The sequence below is a fragment of the Ciona robusta genome, chromosome 9 (assembly GCF_009617815.1).
Source record: "Ciona robusta chromosome 9, ASM961781v2".
In the NCBI taxonomy this organism is placed as follows: Eukaryota; Metazoa; Chordata; class Ascidiacea; order Phlebobranchia; family Cionidae; genus Ciona; species Ciona robusta.
The window spans coordinates 6,783,898-6,800,891 of record NC_143243.1 but is presented as its reverse complement, the minus strand read 5'-3'; the positions used below and the strand labels follow the sequence as shown (position 1 = coordinate 6,800,891).

The 16,994-nt window shown below is 39.1% G+C and overlaps 5 protein-coding genes across 10 annotated transcripts in view; 4 read left to right on the top strand and 1 right to left on the bottom strand.

The window, feature by feature from the left end:
* LOC149731759 (ras-specific guanine nucleotide-releasing factor RalGPS1-like) overlaps positions 1 to 1,472 on the top strand; it is a 33,375-nt gene extending 31,903 nt beyond the window's left edge. For all 5 annotated transcript variants that reach the window (XM_089884248.1, XM_089884250.1, XM_089884249.1 and 2 more), the window contains 3 exons: positions 66 to 158; positions 317 to 511; positions 772 to 1,472. In XM_089884248.1, coding sequence (XP_089740374.1) covers positions 66 to 158; positions 317 to 511; positions 772 to 807 — 324 coding nt within the window. In that variant the 3' untranslated portion in view covers positions 808 to 1,472. The remainder of the gene's footprint in view (positions 1 to 65; positions 159 to 316; positions 512 to 771) is intronic.
* On the bottom strand, positions 1,471 to 3,281 carry LOC149731758 (transmembrane emp24 domain-containing protein 1-like). 2 transcript variants are annotated; one of them, XM_089884349.1, is made up of 4 exons: positions 3,052 to 3,281; positions 2,881 to 2,978; positions 2,347 to 2,545; positions 1,471 to 2,038 (listed from the first exon to the last, which is right to left on the bottom strand). In XM_089884349.1, the coding sequence occupies exons 1-4, from the start codon at positions 3,214 to 3,216 to the stop codon at positions 1,820 to 1,822; spliced, it is 681 nt and encodes a 226-aa protein (XP_089740475.1). In that variant the 5' UTR covers positions 3,217 to 3,281; the 3' UTR covers positions 1,471 to 1,819. The 2 variants fall into 2 exon arrangements, with proteins under 2 accessions (XP_089740475.1, XP_089740476.1); XM_089884350.1 differs by having other exon boundaries at positions 2,356 to 2,545.
* Positions 3,282 to 3,585: 304 nt separating this feature from the next.
* Positions 3,586 to 5,585, top strand: LOC149731757 (large ribosomal subunit protein uL11-like). Its single transcript, XM_089884355.1, has 6 exons — positions 3,586 to 3,746; positions 3,816 to 3,978; positions 4,305 to 4,396; positions 4,782 to 4,879; positions 5,106 to 5,207; positions 5,433 to 5,585. The coding sequence occupies exons 1-6, from the start codon at positions 3,710 to 3,712 to the stop codon at positions 5,436 to 5,438; spliced, it is 498 nt and encodes a 165-aa protein (XP_089740481.1). The 5' UTR covers positions 3,586 to 3,709; the 3' UTR covers positions 5,439 to 5,585.
* Positions 5,586 to 6,774: 1,189 nt separating this feature from the next.
* LOC149731756 (uncharacterized) lies at positions 6,775 to 13,886 on the top strand. Its single transcript, XM_089884218.1, has 2 exons — positions 6,775 to 7,189; positions 7,348 to 13,886. Exon 2 carries the CDS (start codon positions 7,720 to 7,722, stop codon positions 13,465 to 13,467), a length of 5,748 nt encoding a protein of 1,915 aa, XP_089740344.1. The 5' UTR covers positions 6,775 to 7,189; positions 7,348 to 7,719; the 3' UTR covers positions 13,468 to 13,886.
* Positions 13,887 to 14,261: 375 nt separating this feature from the next.
* On the top strand, positions 14,262 to 16,898 carry LOC149731755 (uncharacterized). Its single transcript, XM_089884359.1, has 3 exons — positions 14,262 to 15,043; positions 15,096 to 15,131; positions 15,480 to 16,898. The coding sequence occupies exons 1-3, from the start codon at positions 14,906 to 14,908 to the stop codon at positions 15,675 to 15,677; spliced, it is 372 nt and encodes a 123-aa protein (XP_089740485.1). The 5' UTR covers positions 14,262 to 14,905; the 3' UTR covers positions 15,678 to 16,898.
* Positions 16,899 to 16,994: the final 96 nt, after the last annotated feature.

The window sequence follows — 16,994 nt, the reverse complement described above, 5'->3', positions numbered from 1 at the left end:
ATGGGTTCAAATAATTTTCGCTAAAATTTAAATATTTTCAGTTAATTTTCCTCTTATTGATTTAGATGTCACATTGGACGAAGTATTGGGTGTGCCTATGCAACACACAGTTGGTATATTACGCGGCGAAGACAATAAGAGGACAAGATAGAAACCATGTAAGTAAAAATATTAAATGAAACATACAGTTACATTTTATTCAACCTATTGCTATTTTTGCCTTAAATCTGTATTAATTTAAATTTTCTCAGTAATTTAACTTCATTATAAAGTTAATAATCCAAAAGAAATATATTTTTTTTATTTTATTTTGCAGTTTAAAGCCCGGCCATGCAAAGCTGTTCCAATCGATGGTTGGATGGTTTTATATTCAGAAGATCCTTCACGTCTTGATTGTTTTCAACTATCCAACCCTGAGAGTGGAAATATTTATCGATTTCAAGCGGAAAGCAAAGAAATTGCTCTTGTGTGGATAAACAACCTCAAAGAGGCGGTCAAGGGTTATCCCCAGGTATTTGAAACACTGTTATGTCTATATATACTTGGAAATAAAACTTCTTTTGATCATTTTTATGGGGTCTATATTTTTTTCTGTATAAAAAAATTGTCGTTATTGGTTGGTGTATGGTGTTTCCGTGTCATTTTTTAAACTAATATATTAGTTGTCAAAATAAAACTATGGCTGTTAAACTTGTTGTGAATTTGTATTACTATTTCACAGGTTCTACATTTTATATTTCAACATTGCTAACGGTTATTTTTCTGTTGCAGCCTGAACGTGATCTGATCAATCTGGAAGACACGTGACCAGAATATTCACTCAGTTCAACATTAACTGTGTAGAAAGTGCATCAGTGGCAGTGCAAGCTCGCTACAAGGACACTGTGATAAGCCCTGGTTGAGCATTCGAACCTTGGTTGAAAGCCATCGCAATTATTTTTAAAAAATCGTTTGCGACATTTTTAACATTTTTTAACAAAGACAAACAGATACATTATTTAAGAGTTTACAAAGTTTTTCAATTTCTCCCACAATGCATCGTTACCACTGTTGGCGAGGCTTGTTGTTTGGGCGTCTGGTGCCGTACTTGAATTTGGTGCCACTACTAAGCTGAATGGAAACAGTTTCGAAAAATAACATCAAGTGCTTCAACATCAGATCTTTATTTGTTTTACTTCTTCTGCTTAAATGTTGCAACAGTAAGGAACTAGATAGCACTTTGTTGCAGCACATTTAAAAATTGCGGACTCTTTTCAAGACACAACGCAAATGAAGCGACGTTTAATTTTCACGCTGCTGACTGCTTGTAGTTGTAAGTGCTTTGTTGCCGTGACAACTCTAGTAATGTGGTCAACCCTTCTATTTATACCTGGTATAGAAGTGCCTCTGCTTGGTGCTTAGGAACTGCCATTAATAGTTTATTGCGAATACTTGCTCTCGTACAAATGATAATAAAGCATTTACGAACCCTTTGCATGTGGAAGGATTGAAGTGTATTCTTACAACAAATGAAACAGTATTATTACAAACACTCCATACTTTAAAATCAATCGCAGTTGTGTAACAAATTTGACCAAATACGCAGGTACAAAAAATACTTTGGTTTGCAGCATAGTGTAATTGAATTACTAATTCAGTTTCAATCTCAATTTAAGTGCTTAACAATTTCTCTTTAACTGAAGTTCTAATTACTGCAGTTACTAATATAAATAAGGATGAAAGATCACTTTTGTACCACACTCACGGTTTCAATAATAAAAAGAAGTCTATATAGTATGTAGGGTGTATATTGAACATGCATTACACAACTATTTCTTCACTAAGTGCGCACTTTCTGCTTGTCGTTGAACATGTTCCTGACCATAAACACTTGCAGAGCGAAAACTGCCAGCATGACCACAATGTTTGTGAGTGACCAGAAGTTAATTCTCATGAAGTTTCTTTCAACTACATTTCTATCCTTTGCTTCAAAGGCACGCAGCATGACTTGGTATTGAGTGATCTTGGCGTTGTTGGATTTAATTGAATCAAGACTTTGCTGTGATAAAAAAGAAAAGTTCTTGTTTGGGTGTTGTACCTGGCTTTTAAACCAGAGAAAGTAAGAAGTGCCAAACATAATAAACTTAAAAGTGTGAGAGTGAATGTTCGAAAAGAATCTAATTGTGGAAAGAAAATCCAAACAAAATTCATTGTTGGGATTAATCAAATTAAAAACATAGTCTTAATGACAGTGCATCAGCTAAAACGATCTATTAAGTCTGACCACTGAATATTATATATATCCTGCCCACCCTTCACCGCATGCAAACTAAATATCACCATGCGGTATTGAATAATACTTCCTACCCCTGCTACCTCCAGGGTGGCCAGCTTGTCTCCATAAGTTTCATCGGAAGCCACAAACTTCTTCCATGCCTCGTCATCTTCATCCATTCCACCCTCGTTGTTGTCGATGATAATCTCAAAGAAGATGGTTTTACTTGTGATGCGACTGAAAGTGTTGTCGAAACAAACTTCATAATCTCCTTGTTCAGTCGGGTCTATCCTGGTCAATTTGTAGGTGGTTAATTCTACTGTGTGTGCGTAACATTCAAACATTTTAATTGACACCATTTCCCACACAATTCATCTTCAGCGTGTTGTAACAACTGTTGTTTTGCTTTTGATTTCCTTTTCTTTGTTGTTTTTTAAATAACATGCTCTTTGCTAGTAAATATTTGTGTCTGTGTGTCGCATGGATGAATGAATAATGAAAACACATAAGTAAATGTAACTGGTTTATCTTAGCGCTTTGGAAAAGTTTTTGATTTTTTTGGTATTGTTATCCGTAGAAGGTAGAAATATGGCTGGTAATTGGGAGAAATATCATCTTATACATACGTGTGTATTCCGTCATTCTTCCTAAATTCTGTGACGACTGCAATTGCTGATGGTGCAGATATTCGGAAATCAATATCCAATTCACCGCCATCAATCACCTAGAAACAAAGTGAACAAAATTTAAGAAGTTAAATTACTTTTAAGTTATATTTGTTTACAGAAGAATGTTACCTGGTATTCAACATCAATGCTTTGACCACTTTTCACCGACTGGTAAAAACACTCTTTTTTGCCTGCTGCCACGAGTACGGTAAGATCATTATCACGGTAAGCATAATTTCCATTAATCCAAGTACATGCAATAAACAGGGTAACAACTACGTATTTTGATAACATTATATACAACTTTGTACAACCACCTGTGAATTTGTACTGTACATTTGTTACTATACATTTGCGAAACAAGTTACAGCAAACAGAATAAGTGATTTAAACAAAAGTATTACTTTTATTAAGTACATACGTCGATTCTAGGTAAGAAAGACTACACCGACTATTTTGTTTTTAAACGCCTGCGTACATTGCGCTTCCGCTACGTAGTTATTCGCGTTACAATTGCCACGTAAGAGGACAGGTGATAATTTTTGGTTTAAAAACGAAAACAAATAATTAGAGCAAAATTTAATAAAACATACTATTTTTGTTCGCTTAACATAGATTTGCTTTATTTTCATTGGCCTAAATATATATTTCAAATGTATTAAGTAGTAGGGGACGAAATAAATTACAATCGTGATTACCAGAACGCGGGGAAGTCCTTGCGAAATTTGGTTTGGTCGGTCCTTTCTAAAAAGACGTGTAACGGGAAAGACTAATATCTACTGTTATCATGCCTCCCAAGTTCGATCCAACCGCTATTCACTACGGTAAGCTATCTTTACCAATAGATGTACCTTGTGATTAGAAAACGAGTTAAATTTGTGTTCAATTTTAAGTGTACCTCCGAGTTACCGGTGGGGAAGTTGGTGCGACCGCTTCGCTTGCTCCTAAAATCGGACCACTCGGTCTCAGTCCCAAGAAAGTAGGAGATGACATTGCCAAGTCAACCCAAGACTGGAAGGGATTGAAAATTACTGTGTGTTTGAAGATCCAAAACAGGTACGTCGGTTTAAATTGTATTTAAGATTGCATTCCATATAGTGTTGTCTGCTACGTTTTCATACACCTATTATTTACTAAACTTCCCAAATGATGACAAAGTACGGCGCAGTGAGGTTTTGTTGTTGCTTTAAAGTCATTTATGCTCAAATAAAATAATACTTATTTATCTTAAGTTAATATAATTAAGCTTTTTTTTCTATTGTATAAATGACTTTTTAAGTATTTCCAATGATCATGTAACCGAACCTGATGGGAAATAATCATTGTTAAAACTAACATTTTCGTTTAATCGTTCCTTTGTAACAAAATATTCACTTCCACAGACAAGCCACCGTGTCTGTTGTCCCGAGTGCGGCATCTTTGGTGATCAAAGCCTTGAAGGAACCACCACGTGATAAGAAGAAGGTTAAGAACAGTAAGTTGCCTTGGCACTTCAGTAAACCCACTATAAACGATCACCATCACCCATCTAGTTGTTAACTGGTTAAAGTTGCGTTTGTTTATATGGTTGGGTTTGCTGTAATGTCAAGGCCTTGGTTGGGGTTGGCGTCCTATCCACACATTAAGTGCATCAAGCCATCGGTGATCCTCACATCGATACCAAAGAGATCATAAATGCTCTGGTTTAGTAACAACTGAATCTTTTAAATTCTTGTTTATAAAGTTCTATGTGAATTGGTCATGCAGAAACAATGTTACTACTCTAGACCATTTGTTTGTGAAAATAAATATTTACTAAATGTTAATATACATTCTAAATAACCTAACCAATCATAACAAGTACGTTAATGTACCCACAGTCAAACATAATGGTAACATTACCATGGAGGATGTTTATGGCGTTGCACGTATTATGCGAGAACGTTCAATGTCGCGTTTCTTCTCTGGCACAGTCAAGGTAAATATTGGTAGCTTTGATATCTTCTGTTGCTCCTCTAAAAACTGTTCTGTGATATTTTCTGTAGTTTGGTGTTACAATTTATAAATTAGTATGTTTGTGTACAACTGTACAAAGTTGTGGTAATATTAATCTAGAACTTAAATGCATTGCTGTGTTAGTGTGATGTGTAAAATAAAATTTACAAAGTTCTTAGCCTAATATTCAATTTTAACCTTTGTTTCAGGAAATTTTAGGAACTGCCCAGAGCGTTGGTTGCACTGTAGATGGTAAACCCCCCCATGATGTCATCGACATGATCAACGACGGTGAAATTGAATGCCCCGATGTAAGGACATTATATTAGTAGATGAAATAGTAAAAAATCTTTTAACCTTTTTTCTGGTATGAATTTGGAAAACAAACTATTTGCTATACTGTTAGATCAGATGGGCCATGCACATTTTGTGCTATAATCAACTATATACCTAACTGCTGATTTTGTTGGTGTGATGCTTTGTTGTATAGCTATGCATTTAAAACATTGTCCTAACTTATTTCCATTCTCTTTCAGGAGTAGGTCAACTGATAAGCGCAAGGGTAAGAAATGTCAAAAATAAAAAAGTTTCGCAAAAAAATATTGTCTTTACTGCAAGCTACTGGTGTCAGTCTAAATTTTAATGAATATAACTGGCTCTTTCTCTAGAGACTGGAATAGGGTAGGCTACTGGTGATAACACAGGTATTGTGTTTCGTATACCTCTTGCCAGTTAACGGGTTACAACAAATGTAGCTTTGTAGTTGATTGTTTTTGTTTGGGTTATTGCATGACAAGGTAGTAGAAGATCACGAAAGCGTGCCTATTAGTTTTAGTAAGTATTGTGTTACGCCACCTCCGCAAGTTATTGTAGTTCGGCTAAACAAAGTCGATAAGTGGTAAGTTTCTAACAACAACAGTCAAACTACTGACTAGGGTCGGGGAAGACAAGACACCTTTAGCACATACTATTCGAATATACTGATCGTGTTTTAAACTGCTAACAACGATCTATGGAAGTCGTGAAGATAAAATTCCCTGAATTGGTAATTTTTGACAACAATAGTCAACCTACATATCCAGGGTTTTTGTAACTGTTATCTGGTGTTAGTGGAATAAACGATGGTTTAATTCAGAGATACATAAACGATTATGTATCTCTGTTTAATTCAAGTAAATGTTCGCGTATAAACCTATATTTCTAGCATATGTTTGGATTTCAGATATCTTTAATACGCTGGCGGGAAATGGGACACATTTTTATTCCATTTTCTCGTCCCAATTGGTATTAAACAAAAAAAAACATTAAAAGAAATATAAAACCGTAGTCTCACGACTCCGTCGTTAATTATTTAAATTTTAAAACAGGATCAGGATATTTGTATGTTGCGTGGTAAAGGTCTCCCAACTCCAGTAGGGTGGGGGAAGAGAGGACACCTTTAGCCCATAATATCCAAATATCTTAATCGTGTTTTAAAAATTTAACAACGGTCTGTGGGAGTCTTAAAGATACGGTTTTATAAATCTTTGGATGTTTTTGTTTACTACCTAACACAACAAGAAAATATACAAAAATGTGTCACATCTTTCCTCACCCTATGACCACTTACGTGCTCAACAAGAACAACCGAAACGAATCTATATGATCACTTACGTCTTACGAGCTCAATTATACAGTACTAAAGTTAAAACACAGAGCAACCGAGAAACGTGGGGAATTTAAATCCACAGCGTCAATAGGTTTGATTGGCCGACGTCTCCCGCTTTTCGTTGATTCCCCGGGCAAGTAAAACGTCGTCCTTACAACTCGTTGCAACTGTACAAGGCAGTTTGGATGAAGCAGGGACAAAGCTATCACTGTTTGGGTGAACTCAGTACAGGATTATTGTTACAGCGAGTTATTATACTTTCATCCATTCTTCACGTCATTCATACGTCATTTAGTTACGCTGCATGCATCATCCTTACTCGTATCCATTTTATGCTTATCGTCATGGTTACCCAGTCACGTGGGCAGTTCTTTGTTATGAACCACGTTGTGTTATCAGTAATGTCTGGATATTAGGAAACCGTATTTGACAGTATTGCGTTATAGCCACGTACTAGCCATAAGCTGAAGCAATTAAGTAGTTTTTATGTGCAGTATTAGTGATGTACTAATTAAGTTTACCTCTTTATATAAAAGTGATTATTGTGATGCTATTTACAGTGATTTAAGTTAAAGTACATTGCTTGTTTGGACATTGTGTAATCATTATTGTGGATTTCATTCCGCCTGATCGCCTAACAAGTTGGTACGTGTACTATTATTCATTGGTTACCTCAAACGTGTTAATTAAGCCTAATTTGGTGCTAATGTTGTTTTCCTATGTGAACTGTTTATATACCGTACTACCTTATTAGTTTCACCTCTTCTGTTAAGTGATATTCATTCATTTCATTCATTTAACAGAGAACCGTCGCTTTGCAATTCGTGTGTTTATTGGGAGAACCGGAAGAAGGCATTGTGAGGCGTCGCGTTCGCTTAAGTGCGGAAATCCTAGTGACCTAGTGTAGGGTCGGTGCATATCAGGCTGCGTGGTTTGCACATAGCAAATCCCGACTGCTACATGAAAGTTCTCAACTTTGTTGCTGTTGAGAAGAAAATTCTCAAATTGGGTTCTTCGTGCGCCAAGACCCATTTGTAGTTGAGAAGAAAGTTCACAACCGTGAGTGCTTCGTGCGCCAAGCCTCATTTGGTTGTTAAGAAGAAAGAAGATAGTTTTTCAACTTTGAGTGCTTCGTGCGCCAAGCCTCAATTTGTTGTTGAAAAACTAGAGTGGACATGATGATTACAAAAACAATGTTAGATGATATGGTGTTCGACTTGTACGATCTGTATAAAGAAGCAGATGCGTTGATGTCAGAGTCGAAAAATGTGAGGAAGTTAAAGAAGAACGTTAAGCATGTACAAACAATTTATGAAGAGTACAAACACATACATTGCGAGTATGTGAATAAGCTCAATAAGCGTAAAGAAAAAAGGAAAGCAGCGCAAGAAAGAGATCGAGTCGATGTCGACCTAGATGGATTCATGAATCGTGTGGATACATGGATTCGGGGCGTCGAAAGAAGAGACAAAAGAAATGTCAAATCTAATGTTTCTGATGAAGCAGTAGATGGGCTATCTTGTGCATCAAGTGGATGTTCTCAAGGTAGCGCAGTAGGTCGGGTAAGAAGAGAGATGGCATTGCTGAAGAAGAAGCAGATGATAGAGCTGCAGAAAGCTGAAGCAGAGGAGTTGGCTCTGAAGCGAAAGATGGAACTATTGAAGATTGAACATGAGATACAGGCAGCTGATGTTAAAGATAGATGGGAAACAAGGTCCGCAATTGGTATCGTGCCGCGGCAAAGGCCAGAAGACCTGACAGAAGTTTCGCCGGTTTATAAACCAGAGACGAACACCCTGTATTACTCAGACAGAAGGTATGAAGTTCCAGATAGGAGTTACCTGGATCCGTTGACGTCAACGGAGCGGAAGTTGAAGAAGGAGGAATTACCTGCTCAAACAGCAAAACAGAAGAGTAGCTATGAACCAGGAGGAGAGACATTTTATGGTGAAAGACAACAGGTCAGTGATCTCGCGCATGTAGCTACGATGTTAAAGGATTATATGGATCTGCCTAAACCGGAACTGAGACGTTTTTCTGGTGATCCAGTAGATTACATGAGGTTTCAAAAAGTCTTCGAGGAGCACATCGCAAGTCGTGTGAACAGCGATGCTGCAAGATTAAACTATTTGATACAATACTGTACCGGAGAAGCACAGCGCAGTATTTCATTTTGTTCTGTGATGGAATCAACAGCGGGATATCGGAAAGCCCGACAGATTCTACACGAGAGGTATGGTCGTTCGTTCGTGATCGTTCGGTCGTATGTGGAGAAGTTAACTCAAGGTCCATTCTTGAGAGATGGAGACGTCGAGGGGCTACAGAGGACAGCTCAAGACATGGAAGAGTGTCTAATTACGTTGTCGCATATGGGTTATTTGTCGGAGATAAATAACTTCGAGCATTTGGTAAGCATAGTCAAGCGTTTACCTCCACAGATACAAAACAAGTGGAGTCGAATCGCCGGTGATCGTGAACTGAGGGGAGAGCAACCCCAGTTTCAACATCTGGTGGAGTTGGTTAAGTTTGAAGCAACGATGGAGAGTACGATGTTCTGTCGAACGTTGGGTACGAAGAAACAAGGGTGGCAAAGGAGCAACGTGAAGCCGCCGCAGAGAGATTCTAGAGTGTCAACACATGTGTCGTCGGTATCTGCAGTGGAAAGGCCGATGCAACCGCCGAGATACGGTAACGTTAATCAATATACATGTCTGTTGTGTGAAGGACAGCATAGAATTAACAACTGCAAACTGTTTGCGAACAAGTCAGTTGATGAGCGACTAAATATTGTACGGAAAGAAGGTCTTTGTTTTTCTTGCCTACAGAAAAGTTGCCGAGGAAGATGCAACATGGCAAGACCGTGCAACGTGTCGAATTGTACGAAACGTCATCACACACTACTACACATTTATCAGAAGGAGAGGAGACCTACTACAGGGTTTCAACCAAATCAAAGAGAGGAGTTCAAGCCGCAGCAGAAGGAGAGGCCGGTAGTAACTTCAACGTCATTTGCAGCGAAGACAGAAGTTGATAAGAAGGTTGGTCAACAGGTCTACATGAATATAGTCCCTGTTAAAGTTACTGGCAATAATGGTCAGGAGATTGAAACTTATGCATTTTTGGATTCTGGTTCTAATGCAACTATGTGCACTCAGAAGTTAGTGGATACATTGGGTGTAAAAGGGGACAAGATTAAGTTTACACTTTCAACTGTGCAAGGGGAAACCCAAAATAATAATGGTTCTCGTATAAGTTTGTCAGTTAGAGCTCTGGATGGAAGAGAAGCCATAAGCCTACAAGAAGTCATTGTTATCGATGATCTACCAGTTACCCCGAACAAGTGCGAGAGGGATTGGCATCATCTACGGGAAATTAAGTTCGTTAAGCCAGCGGTGGAAGAAGTTCTGCTACTAATCGGAGCAAATGTACCAGAAGTGTTCGTGGATGAACAATGGATACATGGGGAGGACGGAGAGCCAAGTGCAGTCAGGTCAGTTCTTGGTTGGTCGTTGTTTGGAAATGCTTCTACTCACCCTGACAAGGAGAGGATGTGGCATATTAGCGTGAATCGTGTGTCTCTGTGTAAAGATGCTTTACATGAGCAAGTGAAGAAGATGTGGGAGACAGAGTTTAAGAATTCAGGTCTCGACTCTGGTGTTGGTTTATCAAAAGAAGACAAATACGCATTGAAGATGCTGGATGAGTCAGCGAAGTTCAAAGATGGTCATTATCAATTAAGTTTACCATGGTGTGTGGGATCGCCAAGTTTACCTAATAATCGTCAACAGGCAGTGCAAAGGTTGAGTTACTTGCAACGTCGATTGAGGAACGACAGCAATCTGAGAGAGAAGTATTCACAGACGATGAACGGGTATGTGAAGAGTGGTTATGCTCAGCAAATTACAGAGGAAGAAGATGACGCGAAAGGATCGTGGTATCTACCTCATCATCCAGTTCTGCATCCGCAGAAGCCAGGGAAAGTCAGAGTGGTGTTCGATTGTGCAGCAAAGTATAGAGGTACGTCGTTGAATGATCAATTGCTGCAGGGACCGGATCTAATGAACAGCTTAGTTGGTGTTCTGTTACGTTTTCGTCAGGAACCAGTCGCGTTGGTTGCTGATGTGGAAGCCATGTTTCATCAAGTCAAGGTGAAGTCGGAAGACACGGATTACTTGAGATTCATTTGGTGGCCTGGAGGGGATATGTCTAAGGAGCCAGTGGATCACAAAATGTTGGTGCATCTATTTGGAGCAACCTCATCTCCATGTTGTGCTAATTACTGTTTAAGAAGAACAGCAGATGACAATGCTGTAGACTTCGACGAAGAAACTGTATCTACAGTTCATCGCAATTTTTATGTGGACGATTGTTTAAAGTCCATGCCAACAGTCAGTCAAGCAAAGAGGTTGGTCAATCAACTACGAGAGTTACTGAAGCGTGGAGGATTTACGCTGAAGAAGTGGTTGAGCAACAAAGAAGAAGTTTTGGATTCTGTTCCGGAGGAACATACTGTGAAGAAGTTCTCAGAAACAAGTCATTTGGAACGTGTACTTGGAGTCAGTTGGGATCACACTACGGATGTGTTTCAGTTCGATGTATCAGTGAAGAAGAAGCCGATTACAAGAAGAGGAATTCTGTCGGTTGTGAGTTCACTGTTTGATCCACTTGGATTTGTGGCGCCAGTGGTTTTGTATGCTCGTATGATATTGCAGGAACTATGTAAGCAGAAGCTCGGCTGGGACGAAGAAATTCCAGAGGATTTGGCAACGAGGTGGCAACAGTGGATCACAGAGTTACCTGGACTTGCCTCTCTTCGGATCGAAAGATGTTTGAAGCTGAATTATTGTTCGAAAATTGTTGGATATGATCTACATCATTTTTCTGATGCCTCATCAAAAGGCTATGGGACTGTTTCCTATGTGAGGATCACGGATAAAGAAGGAAAGGTTTGGTGTCGACTCTTGTATGCAAAGGCAAGGCTCGCTCCATTGAAGTCTGTTTCTATACCAAGGTTAGAATTAACAGCAGCGACACTAGCTGTGAAGATGGATCAAGTGCTCAAAAAGGAGTTGGATTTTGAAGTCCGGAAGTCAGTTTTCTGGACGGACTCTACAGCAGTGTTACGAAGTATTAATAACTCAACAAAACGTTTTCCAGTTTTTGTTGCAAACAGGTTAGCGAAGATTGAAGAAGGATCAAGTACATCTCAATGGAAGTATGTACCTACTACACTCAATCCTGCTGATGATGCGTCACGGGGATTGAGAGTGTCAGCGATCATCAGGAGTGAGAGATGGTTTGTTGGACCACAGTTTTTATCCCAGGAAGAGGAGAGCTGGCCAAAACCGGAGTGGAATTCCAGTGATCTACCTGAGGATTTTGTATGCAAAGAAGCAAAGATTGCAGCTGTTCAAGTCAAGAAGACAGGACAGGATTTTTGGAGCAATTTCTTTCTTCGGTATTCGTCATGGAAGAGACTGAAGAAAGCTGTAGCGTGGCTGCGGAGATTCCAGATGTTCGTGCGAGACAGGAACAAAGTGGCTACTACACCGCTCAGTGTTACAGAGATGGAAGAAGCAGAAAAAGCCATAATCAAACATGTACAATTATCAGAGTTTGAAGATATCATCGCGGATGAGTCGCAGAGAAAGGATTCAAAAGGAAGTCTGAGAAAGTTGAATCCAGTTTTGATTGATGGTGTTCTACGTGTTGGGGGTCGTCTGCATCGATCTTCAGTGAGTTATAATTTAAAGCATCCAGTGATATTGCCGAACAAGCATCATGTGACAGATTTGATAATCAAGGATCATCACGGCACAGTTCAGCATTCTGGCATGAGTTTTACCTGGACGTCTCTACGACAGAAGTATTGGATCATAAGAGGAGGAGGTGCAGTGAGACGAGTGTTGGGACAATGTATTTTCTGTCGTCGTCGTAATTCAAAGGTTGGACAACAAATGATGGCGAATCTACCAATTGAGAGAATTTCAGCAAATGAACCAGTGTTTTCTTATGTTGGTGTGGATTATTTCGGTCCACTGATGGTTAAGCAAGGACGAAGCGAAGTCAAGAGATACGGGTGCATCTTTACCTGTTTAGCAGTGCGTGCTGTTCATATCGAAATAGCACATTCTCTTTCTACAGATTCATTTATCGACGCTCTAAGAAGATTTATTGGTCGACGAGGAAAGCCAAAGAAGATTTTCAGCGACAATGGTACAAATTTCGTGGGTGCCAATCGAGTACTGAAAGAATCATTGAAGCAGCTGGATCAATCTCAAATCAATGAGTATTTGAGACAGAAGGACATCGAGTGGTCATTCAATCCACCTACAGCGAGTCATTTTGGAGGAGTTTGGGAGCGAATGATTCGATCAGTGAGAAGAATACTCAGCTCATTCATGTTGGGTCAAACAACTACAGACGAAACACTTTCAACTGTAATGGTCGAGATAGAAGCAATTCTCAATTCGAGGCCATTAACACCGATTACAATGGATCCAGAGGGTGAGGAGCCATTGACACCAAATCACTTGCTATTGACAAGGCATTGTGATATAGCACCACCTGGTGTTTTCGACAAAAAGGACAACTACATTAAACGTCATTGGCGTCAAGTGCAATACTTGGCTGACCAGTTTTGGACACGTTGGGTTAAAGAATATCTGCCGACATTGCAGATACGTCAAAAATGGACAAATACGAAACGAAATTTCGAGAACGATGATATTGTTCTACTAGTGGACAATTTGCTACCGAGGGGAAGATGGTCGATGGGTCGAGTGATCGAGACGTTCCCAGATAAGAGTGGTCTGGTTCGAAGTGCGATGGTGAAAACCAGTCATGGGACATTTAAACGGCCGATTGCCAAACTATGTTTGATTCAAGAGGCGGTACGAGAGGTCGGAGATGATGAACATTGATCTTTCTGTATAAACCTCGCTGTTTGTTGTTGTTAGATGTGCGTTCGCACATCGTGGGGGGGAATGTTACAGCGAGTTATTATACTTTCATCCATTCTTCACGTCATTCATACGTCATTTAGTTACGCTGCATGCATCATCCTTACTCGTATCCATTTTATGCTTATCGTCATGGTTACCCAGTCACGTGGGCAGTTCTTTGTTATGAACCACGTTGTGTTATCAGTAATGTCTGGATATTAGGAAACCGTATTTGACAGTATTGCGTTATAGCCACGTACTAGCCATAAGCTGAAGCAATTAAGTAGTTTTTATGTGCAGTATTAGTGATGTACTAATTAAGTTTACCTCTTTATATAAAAGTGATTATTGTGATGCTATTTACAGTGATTTAAGTTAAAGTACATTGCTTGTTTGGACATTGTGTAATCATTATTGTGGATTTCATTCCGCCTGATCGCCTAACAAGTTGGTACGTGTACTATTATTCATTGGTTACCTCAAACGTGTTAATTAAGCCTAATTTGGTGCTAATGTTGTTTTCCTATGTGAACTGTTTATATACCGTACTACCTTATTAGTTTCACCTCTTCTGTTAAGTGATATTCATTCATTTCATTCATTTAACAGAGAACCGTCGCTTTGCAATTCGTGTGTTTATTGGGAGAACCGGAAGAAGGCATTGTGAGGCGTCGCGTTCGCTTAAGTGCGGAAATCCTAGTGACCTAGTGTAGGGTCGGTGCATATCAGGCTGCGTGGTTTGCACATAGCAAATCCCGACTGCTACAATTATATTTGTTTCTTCTGCAAGAGTTAAAGTTAAGTACTATTGCTACTGTTTAGTATTAATACTTAATTATACACTATTTAATGTACTTGCACTATAATATGACTATTTATGAGTATATAGCCTATTACATAAGTATGTGTGAACCTATTATAATAATTTTAGTTATGTGCCTTGCGATTGGTATTCTTATTTTAATTTTAATCTGTTTTCATATTTAACAAATTTATTTTAGGAATTCCGTTACACGAGTCACTCGCGACGTGACCCCTTTTACAGATTCGCTGCGTTACGTCACACACAATACGTCTGTATGACATCGCGTCGTAACTGCTTCGTTATTGCTCGCAATTGTTACGTCATAGCGAGTTTCGCGCCCGAGAGCACACGTTTGCGACGTCACATTGCGGTTTCTTCTATACGCTTGCTTTTCGCGACATTTTTTCCATGGGGCCTCATGCGCGCTTCGAGTCGTTGCAAGGCACATTACTTACACTTTAATATTAATTTTGATCTCAAATATATTCGTGCTGTTACCTAAAGTGAAGCACGAGGATCAAAGATTTGGTAAAGTATAGATCACAATAGGCATTGTTACGTACACCAGTTCTTTTCTAGATGTTATCAAAGATGTGACGTCACGAAGTGGTGATGACGCAACAGAAGAACCTACCTCGTAAGTTGTTTGGTTTTGTCACAATCTTGAAACAGCTTTTTTTTCCATATTTTAGAGAATGGTATGTGACGTCACGAAGGATCAAGAGGAGAAGGCGCGATTCGGGAATAAAGGTAATTGTGACGTCATTATATAAACCAACATTTACCTATTTTATTGTTACAGAATAGACAGCGTATTTGCTGCAGAAAAAAGCGCAAGGTATAGTGTATATTACTTTTATTATATATATATATATATATATTAGTAATATTTTGCTAAAGTTAGTTCTCAAAGTGATAAACGTTATAGTTTCCAAAGCAATAAACGTTTGTTGGAAAGTTAAAGCAAATTATACACCACTATATGAAACGAATCGGTATAGAGAGCAAGATGGCTTCCGTTAGACACATAATATCCCCAATTTCTTAACAATTAAGAACATTCCTTTATATACAGTATCACTGCTATGGTTATAATTCTGTAAAAACTCCTTGTTTAATCACAAATCGGTTGATAAAAGACCTGAACCATTTTGCCCCAATAACCTAAATTACTGTTGTTCTGCAGACGAAGTGCAAAGACGAAGACGACGATAAGGATGCCGGTTTGAGGTTTTGCTTAGGCTTAGGAGTGTGTTGTTGGGGTGTGGTTGCTGGAGCACTCTTACAGTGTTGCCGGATTTGTGTTTGTCTCTTATTTTTGCTGGACCTAATGTTGCCAGCCTTTTTGTCAGTCACTACTTTAGTGCATTTTGCATGTCACTGAAATATTTGCAATGAAACTATATGGCAAACATCTTGCTGGATCGGATTTTGTTGTTGTACACGTCATTGTGTGTTTCTTCTGCAAAGGTCGATTCTTTTAGCGATTCTGCATTGTCCTAATTACTTGATAAGATCGGCGTGTTGGTACACAAATACTTAAGTAATATCCACGCGCATTATAATATACACGCAGTTAAACTTCTGGACTTGTATATCTAATATCTCTCCTTTTTAATAGTGAATTGTGCCCATTAACATATTGCTTTTTTTACAAAAGCCTAATTGTAACGCTGGCCACGTTACAATTACGCTATACATCGATGGGTCTTTAGGGTCCAGCGTTCGGTCCGGTTACGTCACGGTTCTAGACTGAGTTACGTTACCGTTGGGTTGTTGCGTGGACGTCGCCGCCAGTGATGCTACGCTAGTTTTAGGTCACTACCGGCACAGTGATGTTGCGCTCACTCGTTTAGGTCACTACCGGTACAGTGATGCTACGCTCGGTTACTTAGATCACTATTAGTGCGGTTCGTAACAACCTGACGCAGTTTCATGACGGTCGAAGCCGTGTTTAACATCCGAACGATATTATATTGCGTGAAGATACGACGAGAGTATCGCGGTACCAACATGGCGACTTGTCACGTGATTGGGACATGCGGAGCCGTTATTGGCTTCGACTCCTTGTGGTTGGACATTTAATGATTTGTACACTGCAGCTGGTTATCCTTCAGGATTTGAACCATATTTTCTTTGAAGATGTTTCAATGATTATGTACGCATTAACTAACTTTTTGTAACCGCCCATTTTTGATATGATTGAGCTGTTATGTATATTGCATGCTAATTCCTCAGTTTCGATTTGCACCTCGTTGTATTCTTTTTGTCTTTTTGTCGTTGTTGTCGTGCACATGTGTATGTGCATTCGTTGTATCATTTTTGTCTATTGGGGTTTCTTTAACCTGCGTGGACAGTAACATCCCGCAAGGGTTTCTCACCTAAGTAGAAACCCACTACCATTGGCTGGGGGCTTGTCGTGCCGTAGTGGCTTTCCACCAACGCCAGCCACATAAATTATGAAGGTATTTTAATTCTGTTTTAATTTTTCAGAAGGCAGTTGATTCCTGGAGGCCTTTAGCGACTGATGTTTTAATTTACACTGCTATATTAATGGTATTATCGTTAAATTTGAATGCAGCATAATAAATACATCCGCAGTTGATTGGTGTGTTTTGTTGCTCTGGGTGAAAATATTTTATGTGCGACACGTTTTTCATCGATAATAAATAAGCAGCTGTACTTTATAGATAGTACATAA

What these genes read in the sequence shown, in the direction of transcription:
- LOC149731758 (XM_089884349.1), bottom strand. Translation starts at nt 3,216, where the DNA reads ATGTTATCAAAATACGTAGTTGTTACCCTGTTTATTGCATGTACTTGG. An exon ending in GCATTGATGTTGAATACCAG is followed by an intron (nt 2,979 to 3,051) that starts GTAACATTCTTC and finishes CTTTGTTTCTAG; the next exon opens with GTGATTGATGGCGGTGAATT. An exon ending in CCACCCTGGAGGTAGCAGGG is followed by an intron (nt 2,039 to 2,346) that starts GTAGGAAGTATT and finishes TTTTTATCACAG; the next exon opens with CAAAGTCTTGATTCAATTAA.
- LOC149731755 (XM_089884359.1), top strand. Translation starts at nt 14,906, where the DNA reads ATGACGCAACAGAAGAACCTACCTCGTAAGTTGTTTGGTTTTGTCACA. An exon ending in GGCGCGATTCGGGAATAAAG is followed by an intron (nt 15,044 to 15,095) that starts GTAATTGTGACG and finishes TTATTGTTACAG; the next exon opens with AATAGACAGCGTATTTGCTG. An exon ending in GCTGCAGAAAAAAGCGCAAG is followed by an intron (nt 15,132 to 15,479) that starts GTATAGTGTATA and finishes GTTGTTCTGCAG; the next exon opens with ACGAAGTGCAAAGACGAAGA.
- LOC149731756 (XM_089884218.1), top strand. Translation starts at nt 7,720, where the DNA reads ATGATGATTACAAAAACAATGTTAGATGATATGGTGTTCGACTTGTAC.
- LOC149731757 (XM_089884355.1), top strand. Translation starts at nt 3,710, where the DNA reads ATGCCTCCCAAGTTCGATCCAACCGCTATTCACTACG. An exon ending in TCCAACCGCTATTCACTACG is followed by an intron (nt 3,747 to 3,815) that starts GTAAGCTATCTT and finishes TTCAATTTTAAG; the next exon opens with TGTACCTCCGAGTTACCGGT. An exon ending in TAAGAAGAAGGTTAAGAACA is followed by an intron (nt 4,397 to 4,781) that starts GTAAGTTGCCTT and finishes ATGTACCCACAG; the next exon opens with TCAAACATAATGGTAACATT.